The sequence below is a fragment of the Neoarius graeffei genome, chromosome 6, assembly GCF_027579695.1.
Source record: "Neoarius graeffei isolate fNeoGra1 chromosome 6, fNeoGra1.pri, whole genome shotgun sequence".
NCBI lineage: Eukaryota > Metazoa > Chordata > Actinopteri > Siluriformes > Ariidae > Neoarius > Neoarius graeffei.
Genome location: NC_083574.1, coordinates 71,011,776 through 71,024,073, shown reverse-complemented (window position 1 = coordinate 71,024,073; position 12,298 = coordinate 71,011,776). Strand labels below are relative to the sequence as shown.

Genomic DNA, 12,298 nt, shown 5'->3' with positions numbered 1-12,298 from the left:
AACCATTCACACTCATTCACTCCTATGGTCAATTTAGAGCCACCAATTAACCTAACCTGCATGTCTTCGGACTGTAGGGGAAACCGGAGCGCCCGGAAGAAACCCATGTAGACACGGGAAGAACATGCAAACTCCACACAGAAAGGCCCTCGCCGGCCTCGAACCCAGGACCTTCCTGCTGTGAGATGACAGTGCTAACCACTACACCACCGTGCTGCCCGAATTTATGATCCTTCATCTCACATTCATCTTTTGAGTTCAAGCCCAAATTTCTTCAATGTACAGCAAGAAGAAGAAACCTTTGTCACATGCACAATTCAAGCACAGTGAAATTCATCCTCTGCATTTAACCCATCTGAAGCAGTGAACACACGCACACACACACCCAGAGCAGTAGGCAGCCACACTAAAGCAGCCTTTCTCAACTGGGCTGCCGTCTGGCTTCGTTAGGGGTGCCGTCAAAAAATTATATATTCTAACACTGAAATAAATAAAATGAATTAAAATTCCAAAAAACGATAGTTATACTAATGCAGATCATCGCCGCCTCATGCATCATCAAAATTTGTCTCACGGCCCTCTTTCCCATGTCACAACGTCACTACCGGGGTCAGCGTATGGTCAGCGTGACTGCGTATATTTTATATGGGGGTGTCTTGAGAATTTGCATCCTTCTGAAGGGTGCCGTGACTGAAAAAAGGTTGAGAAACGCAGCACTAGCGCACCCGAGGAGCAGTCAGGGGCATGGGCGTAGCGGACACGGGGTACATGTCCCCCGCACTTCCCGTATTTGTGCCCTCTGTCCCCCGCACTTTTTACAGCCATTACAACCACTCAATTCATTTTTAACATGTGGAAACGCGTTTTTCCGAGCCGCCTCTAAACGCATCATGAGCAGGCGGAGCTAAGGCGGCAAACAAACCCCGCTGTCGTGTGTGATCAGAGACGCTTTAGAAAATATTGTACGAGTATCTTTGGTGTGATTCAGATCTGGGCAGCGCTTCTGTATGTTCAGCAAACCAGGCAAGAGGCTAAAGACTTTAGACAGTTTTTCCCAAACAAACCGTGTAAGTTGAGTAATGCTGTTGAATGTAGATAATGTTTAGTTAAAAGATGACAAATAGATGTCAATTTAGTTAGTTAAGCTAGCTAGCTAACTTAGAGGCGGTAGTAACTAGTTACATTTACTCTGTTACGTTTACTTGAGTAACTTTTTGGATAAATTGTACTCTTCAGAGTTGTTTTGTTGCAAAATACGTTTTACTCTTACTTGAGTAATATTATTCTAAAGTAACAATACTCTTACTTGACTAACGTTACTATTTTGGCTACTCTAATGGCCCTTTTCCACTACCATTTTTCAGCTCACTTCAGCTCACTTCAGCCCGACACGGCTCGCGTTTCGACTACCTCAGAGCAGCACGACTCAGCTCGCTTCAGCCCTACTCAGCACCCAAAACTCGCACTGTTTTGGAGTGGGGCTGAAGTGAGCCCAACCGAGCCGAGTGGGGCTAGGGGCGTGAGGAGACACTCCCCTGTGCACTGATTGGTGAGGAGTGTCCTCACACGCCCACACACGCCCCGCGAGCACGCTGGGATCTGTAAACACCGTAAACCCGGAAGAAGAAGAATTACGAATTACGAGAATTATGAAGCCTTATGCGCCTCGCCTCATCTATATGCTCTTGCCAGTATCTGTTGGCATTGTCGGTGACAACAACCCACAGCACCAAGACCAGCAACACTAACGACTCCATGTTTATTGTTTACTATCCAGGTCGTGAGACTACCGCTTAAAAGATCACTGATGTCACTGTTTGCGCCGCCTAACGACATCACGTGACGTCCACCCACTTTCGCTAACTCCACCCAATGTGTCCACCCACTTCCAGCCAGCACGGTTCAGCGCGGTTGTAGTCGAAATGCAACTCCAACAGCCCCGCTCAGCTCGACTCAGCCCAACTCAGCACGGCACGGCTCAGCCCAACTCAGCCGTGTTGGTAGTGGAAAAGCGGCATAAGATTACTCACTTCTGGGTAGAAAATAAGAATATAAATGTATTTTTGTTCCTTTGACTGTTATTTTTGTAAAGATTTAATTTATTTTTGTGGTAGTTAAGTTTAAAGTACATGAATTTGCTGATTATTATTACGGTCTTCCTAATTCTATTTCAAAACGTTGCTTTCCACATATTTTTTAATCTTTACTGCCACAACAGAAAGAGCAGGGCCAGAGAGGAGACAGTGGACCAGAGGCCAACAGGGATGATTATGCAGGGTCACAGGTAACAAGAGAATATAACTAGCTATGTCACTACTACTATTCCTAATTCTATTTATACATTTTACTTTGCACATTTACTATCTATATTATTGCAGGAGAAACTGTAACTGGCTAAAGAAATGTACATAGGATAATTATCTGGCTGTAAATGCTCCAGGGTCATTCTAAGTCAACTCAGAGTTTGGCAGCTTTAGATTTTGATAGTATATCATTTTAAAGAACTAAAGTCGGTTCCCTGGTGCTATGCTGTTTGTGGTTCTTTAACTGCTAAGGAGAGGTGCAATTGAATGTGAGAGGATGATACTCATACTCGCTCAATAGACTTCTGAACAATTTGTCCCCCTCACTTCTAAAATGATGACTACGCCCCTGGTCAGGGGTCAGGTACCTTGCTCAAGTGCACCTCAGCCCAAGGCCGCCCCACGTTAACCTAACTGCATGCCTTTGGACTATAGTGGAAACCGGAGCACCCAGAGGAAGCCCACGCAGACACGGTGATAACGTGCAAACTCCACACAGAAAGGCCCTCGCCGGTTGTTGGGTTCGAACCTGGAACCTTCTTGCTGTGAGGCGACAGTGCTAACCACTACACCACCGTGCAAAAGAATGGCCTTGCTGTTCCAGTACTTTCAGAGGGTACAAAATAAGGGCGTTTGAACACTCGTTTTTGTCTCAATGTTATAGACAGAACTGTGTCTGTACAATATCTCGAAACATGCTGAAGGATAAGGGTTGTTTTACAATCAGGGTACAAAGTTCGTGTCACAGGGGTCCAAAATTCAAATTGATTCAAACTGGTTCTTGTACCAGTTTTTAAGTGAAGGACAAGTTAAAGAACAGATTTCAGGTAATTTTTTGACATGTGTGTATGGTAGTTTTGTGTAATCTGCTATAAGATAAAGATGATTAAGTGTAGCTTTAAGCAGGGCTGAGAGAAACAAATGAAGTGATTCTCAGAGAGGACTTTTTTTTTTGACAATTCAGAATCCACTACTTCCATAGTGCTTTTAAAGTGCTGATGACACGTTTTTGACATCTTTGGCGATGTTTTATAACATAAAAAGTAATTCCCGATGATCCATATATTAATTCACGAAGGCGCCTATTTTACAAGTTATGATAAAAAACGCGGCTATTTGGGCAAATTTCACGGGGCTGCAGCACCCAGGAGACGAAAGAGGAGGAGGAGCTATATGACATCAGCAAAAGAACCTTCCTCCTAACTTACCAGTTTGTTGTTGATGCGACAGGTGTTCAGTTTATTATTATTATTATTATTATTATAATAATAATAATAATAATAATAATAATAAAAAAAAAATATATATATATATATACACACACACACACACACACACACACACACACACGAGTGATTCCACGCTTATGGGTACTGAAATGGGGACATGAACTTATTCACCTAAAACCATTTCTTTTTTTACCATCAGGTCACAAAACATGTAATCTTTAATGAATGATATGTTAAAAGATAACTTTAATTTTCTGAGATGTAATAAAAACATATTTATATGCCAAAGCCAAGCCTATGAGTTCCAAAATGATGTCTGTTACATTACTTCTGTTACGATTGTCCATCTCGCGTCTGTTACAAATTAATTACAATCTAGCTATATACCATGTTAATCTTATTGAAAGAATGTGTATGTTTATTCTACTACACGTTTATTAATTATATTTGCTAAAACATCACCTTCCTATGTTTCAAAAAGTAATTCTACATTGTTAAAATTGAGAATATATATGTCCAGAACACTTCTGTTACGTTCTGACTTTGGCATATAAATATGTTTTTATTACATCTCAGAAAATTAAAGTTATCTTTTAACATATCATTCATTAAAGATTACATGTTTTGTGACCTGATGGTAAAAAAAGAAATGGTTTTAGGTGAATTTTTAAAAATAAGTTCATGTCCCCATTTCAGTACCCATAAGCGTGGAATCACTCATATATATTAGTTATTATGCCTTCGCGTTGTGTTGCCGGCTTTTGCTCCAAAACCCAGAAGGATGGGGTAAGTTTATTCAAGTTTCCCAGAGATCCCGAGCTGCATGCGAAGTGGGTGAAGCAAGTCAGGCGCACTCGTGACAAGTGGGAGCCCTCACCAACATCCGTCCTGTGCTCTGAACACTTCGATTTGGATTGTTTTGACACCCTTCCCAGCTTAAAAGAATCTCTTGGGTGTTCAGTTCAGCACAAACGTGTGTTACTACCATCAGCAGTGCCTACAGTATTCCGGAGGGGGTCTACTAGTAGCTATGCCGGATCCAGCAGTCGCCTGGGACAAGGCGACTCCTCCAAAGACAGTCCTCCTGTCAGAACATGTGTTGAGAAACGACATAAGATAAAGGTACGTAGAGCTATAGAGTGCTCCGACATGATGCTAAAAATAGTAACCATGCGGTCTGTGCAGCCATCTTGGAAGTGACTCGCTCCAGAGCGCTCATAGAGTACACATCATAGAGTACACCTTCATGATAATCATAAATGCAATCATAAAGTCGGCGTGATATCAGTCATGTATTTGCTTGTGAAAGCTTGCGGCTTTCATGTAACTGCCGCCTAGCAACGAGGGGCAAAGGGTAAAGAGGGTAGGCTATCATAGATTCTACTCGGAAGAGATCAACACATGATTGCTTAAAAATTAGGTATTTTAACAATTTGCATCTGTTTTGTGATTATCGTGACACTTGTGTGTTATATAGAACTGTATGTCTTATCAGCACATCGAGGATCTTCCACCGGAGGCTTTAGCAAGTACTCGTAGCAACACTACACTTTACCCTTTGCCATGCGTTGTTAGGGAACGGTAGCAAGTACCCCGATGACCGACTTCAGGAACATGTAGAAAAAATTTAGAAATTATACTTTCCAAAAGTCATTTGAGCTTGGTGTATTGCATTTCCATTTATATTGTAGGTTCTTGCTGATGTTTTTGCGGAGTATGACGCAGCTGCTGAATCAGAAGCTGCAGAGTTTGTATGTACTAGTTGTGAACATTCACATTATTATCAATCTCATTTATTTAAAATCAGATAAAATCATGCCATCATGATCACTGCTTAAAGTACCAGTATTTGGTTGTTCTTTTGTTCAGAGGAAGAGCTAGCACTAGAGAGTTCACCGGCGTTTTCATGCGCCATTTCTATTGAGTAGAACAGCCAGTGAACCGCAGCGTGTTCTTCCGCTGACGTCACAACATGGCCGCGAGCCACGGACCCAGTTTTCTTGCGCTGTGCAATTAAAAGTTGGATATTCGCGTAACAACAGCTTCTTTTCACGTAATTATAGCAGAAATCTAACATGTTTGCCATGTTGTATAATTTATTTAAGAAATTGCATAGAGTCATGTTCGTGTCATCAGCCCTTTAAATATAAGGCTGCAAGCTTTGTGTTAGTTGTCTCTAATATTTATGTCCCAATATCTTGACCACATTTTAGGATGAAAATAATCATTTTAGATATGTTATTTTATATTGAAAAATTAGCTGTCTCGGAGAGGACTTTTTTTTTTACCCAATTACATACTCATTTGATCAAAATAGTCTGAAAACTTACTGGCATTCAACATTAAAACTTAACTATGTTTCCAATGATGTGGAACCAAATGTGTGTTTTATGGTATAAAGAATGATTTAAGTGCATCCCTTTTGGAGCTACCTGTGGTCAAAAAAGCACTTTTTCTAAAGGACATGAGTAATTTTGCTAAATATGACATATATTGCCATACATTCACCAAAAATAATGTTAACACCAAATTTTTTTTTGCATGGTAAATAGAGCTATGATGCGGCACGGTGGTGTAGTGGTTAGCGCTGTCGCCTCACAGCAAGAAGGTCCGGCTTCGAGCCCCGTGGACAATGAGGGCCTTTCTGTGTGGAGTTTGCATGTTCTCCCCGTGTCCGCATGGGTTTTCTCCGGGTGCTCCGGTTTCCCCCACAGTCCAAAGACATGCAGGTTAGGTTAACTGGTGACTCTAAATTGACCGTAGGTGTGAATGTGAGTGGGAATGGTTGTCTATTACCCCTTTTCCACCAAATCAGTTCCAGGGCTGGTTCGGGGCCAGTGCTGGTTCACAACTCGTTCAACTTGCGAGCCAGCTGAGAACCAGTTTGCTTTTCCATAGCTCGTGGTGCTAAGGGAAGCCACGTCATTACGTCGCTGTATACGTCAGTTACGTCGCTACATTTGCATAAACCTTGGCGTGAATATCGAAGCAAAAACAACGCGGAAGAAGCAGCAGCAGCAACAACAATAATAATAATGGATGACTTCGCGTTTGTACAGCTGCTGCTTCTCGTTGCTTAAAAATGGCGATCTTTCGCAGTCTTGTTATTGTTTTTGGTCTTAACAACTCTGCCCCCCACTGACCTAAGCGGTTCTTTCCTCTGGCCCAGCAGAGAGTTGGTGCTAGCCTGGAACCGGTTTTTCTGGCCCCAGAGCCAGTTCTTTGTCAGTGGAAACAGAAAACCCGGTTCCAAACTAAGCACTGGCCCCGAACCAGCCCTGGAACTGCTTTGGTGGAAAAGGGGCATATGTGTCAGCCCTGTGATGACCTGGCGACTTGTCCAGGGTGTACCCCGCCTCTCGCACGTAGTCAGCTGGGATAGGCTCCAGCTTGCCTGCGACCCTGTAGAACAGGATAAAGCGGCTAGAGATAATGAGATGAGATGAGATGAGAGACTTCTAAAATGATGACTACGCCCCTGGTCAGGGGTCAGGTACCTTGCTCAAGTGCACCTCAGCCCAAGGCTGCCCCACGTTAACCTAACTGCATGCCTTTGGACTATAGTGGAAACCAGAGCACCCAGAGGAAGCCCACGCAGACATGGTGATAACGTGCAAACTCCGCACAGAAAGGCCCTCGCCGGTTGTTGGGTTTGAACCCGGAACCTTCTTGCTGTGAGGCGACAGTGCTAACCACTACACCACCGTGCAAAAGAATGGCCTTGCTGTTCCAGTACTTTCATAAGGGCGTTTGAACACTCGTTTTTGTCTCAATGTTATAGACAGAACCGTCTCATCTCATTATCTCTAGCCGCTTTATCCTGTTCTACAGGGTCGCAGGAGCCTATCCCAGCTGACTACGGGCGAAAGGCGGGGTACACCCTGGACAAGTCGCCAGGTCATCACAGGGCTGACACATAGACACAGACAACCATGCACACTCACGGTCAATCTAGAGTCACCAGTTAACCTAACCTGCATGTCTTTGGACTGTGGAGGAAACCGGAGCACCCGGAGGAAACCCATGCGGACACGGTGAGAACATGCAAACTCCACACAGAAAGGCCCTCGCCGGTTGTTGGGTTCGAACCCGGACCTTCTTGCTGTGAGGCGACAGTGCTAACCACTACACCACCGTGCAAAAGAATGGCCTTGCTGTTCCAGTACTTTCATAAAGGCGTTTGAACACTCGTTTTTGTCTCAATGTTATAGACAGAACCGTCTCATCTCATTATCTCTAGCCGCTTTATCCTGTCCTACAGGGTTGCAGGCAAGCTGGAGCCTATCCCAGCTGACTACGGGCGAAAGGCGGGGTACACCCTGGACAAGTCGCCAGGTCATCACAGGGCTGACACATACCGTAGACACAGACAACCATTCACACCTACGTTCAATGTAGAGTCACCAGTTAACCTAACCTGCATGTCTTTGGACTGTGGAGGAAACCGGAGCACCCGGAGGAAACCCACGCGGACACGGTGAGAACATGCAAACTCCGCACAGAAAGGCCCTCGCCGGTTGTTGGGTTCGAACCCAGAACCTTCTTGCTGTGAGGCGACAGTGCTAACCACTACACCACCGTGCAAAAGAATAGCCTTGCTGTTCCAGTACTTTCATAAGGGCGTTTGAACACTCGTTTTTGTCTCAATGTTATAGACAGAACCGTCTCATCTCATTATCTCTAGCCGCTTTATCCTGTTCTACAGGGTCGCAGGCAAGCTGGAGCCTATCCCAGCTGACTACGGGCGAAAGGCGGGGTACACCCTGGACAAGTCGCCAGGTCATCACAGGGCTGACACATAAACACAGACAACCATTCACACTCACATTCACACCTACGGTCAATTTAGAGTCCCCAGTTAACCTAACCTGCATGTCTTTGGACTGTGGAGGAAACCGGAGCACCCGGAGGAAACCCACGCGGACACGGTGAGAACATGCAAACTCCGCACAGAAAGGCCCTCGCCGGTTGTTGGGTTCGAACCCAGAACCTTCTTGCTGTGAGGCGACAGTGCTAACCACTACACCACCGTGCAAAAGAACTGGCCTTGCTGTTATAGACAGAACTGTGTCTGTACAATATCTCGAAACATGCTGAAGGATAACACCAACTTCTCAGTAGTGATCTCTGAAGAACCAACATTTTATCACTGTTACTGGGTTTATTCTCGACATATAGCCTGGCAGTGCAGTGACCAGGCCTACATATGATATTCCAGGGAATCGGATTCGTTTTGTGATGTCACGGTCAGAGCCGACTCATGTTTATTGACCAAAATTCTATCTTTCCTATGTATACACGCGCATGCGCACATAGCTACTTATACTCACACGCGTACATTCCAGCTTTCTAGATCGAATAGAAATGAAGCTGATCCAGTAACTCGCCTGGATGTAAATATTCGGCCCTCTGCGACTGAAAACAAGGCGAAATGGCTCACCAAGTATGCGCCGACCGTCCCCTGCGCCAACATCAGCGCGCATTCAGACACCAGGAATATTTTAATGTTGGAAGAAAAAGATGATGCTTTATTCTTCCTGTCTTCTCGCGGGGTGGAGGGGGAGCTCATCTCCGAGCGGCTCTGCTTTCCACCTGGCCTGTCAAATCGCTCAGTTTAGAGGTTTACAAACCAACGCCTCTTTAAGCCGCTTCTTCCGTAGTTTCTCGGTTGGAATGAGTAAGTTATTTCCAATCAGAGTTCGGCGCTGCGACGGTCTTACGATCCCCGGACCTCCGACAGCGATGAGCGAGGGCGTTTCAGGAATCTGAAAAAACAGCGCCGGCTTCCGTTTGCTGCATTTTCGTTTCGCAGTAAAATGTCATGTCGTGGCTTCAATTCGTCTAAAAATGGCCAGGGCTTCCAATTACAGCCCGCCATGCGTGTTTCAGCCCAGTGCGGCTCTGCTACTACTAACTGTCATGCCTTAATACGCCAGTAGGGGCGCTCTTTCTCTCTCAAAGAATATCCTGAGGCATTACACTACTGGGGAACAATTTGAAGAAAAAAAATGTTCTGTTGAGTTAAGGGTTGTTTTTAGGGCTGTCAAACGATTAAAAAATTTAATCGCGATTAATCTCAGAATTTCATATAGTTTTTTTTTCTTTTCCACAATTTATTTATTGATTTTCCATATTAATGAACATACATTCACAAACAACACTCCATACATGTCAACCTTTGGTCAATCAAACCTGTATAACCAACGTCCAAAATCCGTATTTCCCTTATAAAATCTGTATAAGATGCAAATTAAAATCTCATCTCATCTCATTATCTCTAGCCGCTTTATCCTTCTACAGGGTCACAGGCAAGCTGGAGTCTATCCCAGCTGACTACGGGCGAAAGGCGGGGTACACCCTGGACAAGTCGCCAGGTCATCACAGGGCTGACACATAGACACAGACAACCATTCACACTCACATTCACACCTACGGTCAATTTAGAGTCACCAGTTAACCTAACCTGCATGTCTTTGGACTGTGGGGGAAACCGGAGCACCTGGAGGAAACCCACGCAGACACGGGGAGAACATGCAAACTCTGCACAGAAAGGCCCTCGCCAGCCACGGGGCTCGAACCCGGACCTTCTTGCTGTGAGGCGACAGCGCTAACCACTACACCACCGTGCCGCCCCGCAAATTAAAATAAGAATGATAATTAACAATGACGGGCGGCACGGTGGTGTAGTGGTTAGCGCTGTCGCCTCACAGCAAGAAGGTCCGGGTTCGAGCCCCGTGGCCGGCGAGGGCCTTTCTGTGTGGAGTTTGCATGTTGTCCGTGTGGGTTTCCTCCAGGTGCTCCGGTTTCCCCCACAGTCCAAAGACATGCAGGTTAGGTTAACTGGTGACTCTAAATTGATCATAGGTGTGAATGGTTGTCTGTGTCTACGGTATGTGTCAGCCCTGTGATGACCTGGCGACTTGTCCAGGGTGTACCCCGCCTTTTGCCCGTAGTCAGCTGGGATAGGCTCCAGCTTGCCTGCGACCCTGTAGAACAGGATAAAGCGGCTACAGATAATGAGATGAGATATCCCAGTTACTTTTTATTCAATATTAATAATAATAATAATAGGCAGCACGGTGGTGTAGTGGTTAGCGCTGTCGCCTCACAGCAAGAAGGTCCGGGTTCGAGCCCCGTGGCCGGCGAGGGCCTTTCTGTGCAGAGTTTGCATGTTGTCCACGTGGGTTTCCTCCGGGTGCTCCGGTTTCCCCCACAGTCCAAAGACATGCAGGTTAGGTTAACTGGTGACTCTAAATTGAGCGTAGGTGTGAATGTGAGTGTGGATGGTTGTCTGTGTCTATGTGTCAGCCCTGTGATGACCTGGCGACTTGTCCAGGGTGTACCCCGCCTTTCGCCCGTAGTCAGCTGGGATAGGCTCCAGCTTGCCTGCGACCCTGTAGAACAGGATAAAGCGGCTAGAGATAATGAGATGAGACAATTTGTGTAAGTACATTTTCAATATACTATTGAAAATATGAATATACTTTTAATACAATAAAGTACTTCTTTTTTTTTTTCGCCAGGGAACATATTACCCCATCTGACAAATTTGGAACATTACATAAATCACATGCTCAACAGGAAGTTACATCAGTTGTGTCTTCTGAAGGCCATGGGAAGACCAAAAGTTAGTTCTCTCATTTACGTTTCTGTATATTTGATGATTTTTTTTAACTTTGACTGATAAGGTCAATGTCAACATACTGTCCTGTTACTTAAATTATTTCTTAGATGATATTTGTTTATTTTAAAAATACAGATTTTTGGTAAATTACTAGAATGTGCTAAGTGTGGTCATGCTATTAGGGATGATGCCATGTGGCTTAATTCCATGTATTAGCTAATCCTAGGCTAAAAACTCAGTCCTGTTACTTTCAGATGTCACTTGAGTGACATCTGAAAGTAACAGGACTGAAAAAGTAACAGGACTGAAAAAAATGCAGCCATCTTTGACTTAACATAGCCTGAGGTTGACCAATACACATTTTGAATAGTTAAATATGTGTGTTATTATAATCAGTGTTGAAAAGATATAACAAATTAAGTTTAATTTGGGAGTAGTACAACAAGCAAATGGCACCCATTCGGTGGAATGTCCCATATTGAGGTATTTCACTCACGTGACCAAGTCATGTGATGCTGCCATTTTGGACGGCACGGCTCGAATCAGTTTGAATGCGAGGAAGGCGACAAACGAAAAAGATAAAAGAAAAAGGAGCGAGATGCAGAAAACACCTTCACTATCCAGCGACGTAGGGCATTTACAGGGCGAGCAGAGGGAGAGGTATTTGCAAAAATTGAGGTTAGCAGGCTTAGAGAACGACGTTTACCTGCTTCCACCAGGATTGTTCACTGACGTACGGAAGTACACGAAGCCCTCGTCTTTACCTGACTTCGGCCCACATGATCTGTATACCTATGTCGTTAAAAACCCATCGCCATACACAGGTATTGATCTGAAAGCGTATAAGAGTTTGGATGCCTACAAATATTTTGTGTCAGGCTGGGTAACATGCCTACATCAGTGGGTCGTCCCTGGAGCCGGTGGTAGCCATCTGATTACAGCTAAGGTTTGTTCACATTTTCATTTACTTTCGGTCCTCAGGATAAACAAAATGTTATTAAATGTCATTGAAATAACTTCTTAGTCTGTTGAGACATGGCCCGTTATAAATTTGCTGTTACCAGGCAATGACCAAGAACTGTATTATTAGGGTCGGTGTAGTTGTAGCAGTGTATTAGCAACTAGCTGTTAGCACTAGCTAA

General features: G+C 44.5%; 1 protein-coding gene across 1 annotated transcript in view; it reads right to left on the bottom strand.

Moving 5' to 3' along the window:
• The window catches only part of slco3a1a (solute carrier organic anion transporter family member 3A1a), a 99,028-nt gene extending 89,596 nt beyond the window's left edge, over window positions 1-9,432 (bottom strand). The window contains exon 1 of the mRNA XM_060924040.1: window positions 8,973-9,432. Within this exon, the coding sequence (XP_060780023.1) occupies window positions 8,973-9,101 (129 nt within the window). The 5' untranslated portion in view covers window positions 9,102-9,432. The remainder of the gene's footprint in view (window positions 1-8,972) is intronic.
• Window positions 9,433-12,298: the final 2,866 nt, after the last annotated feature.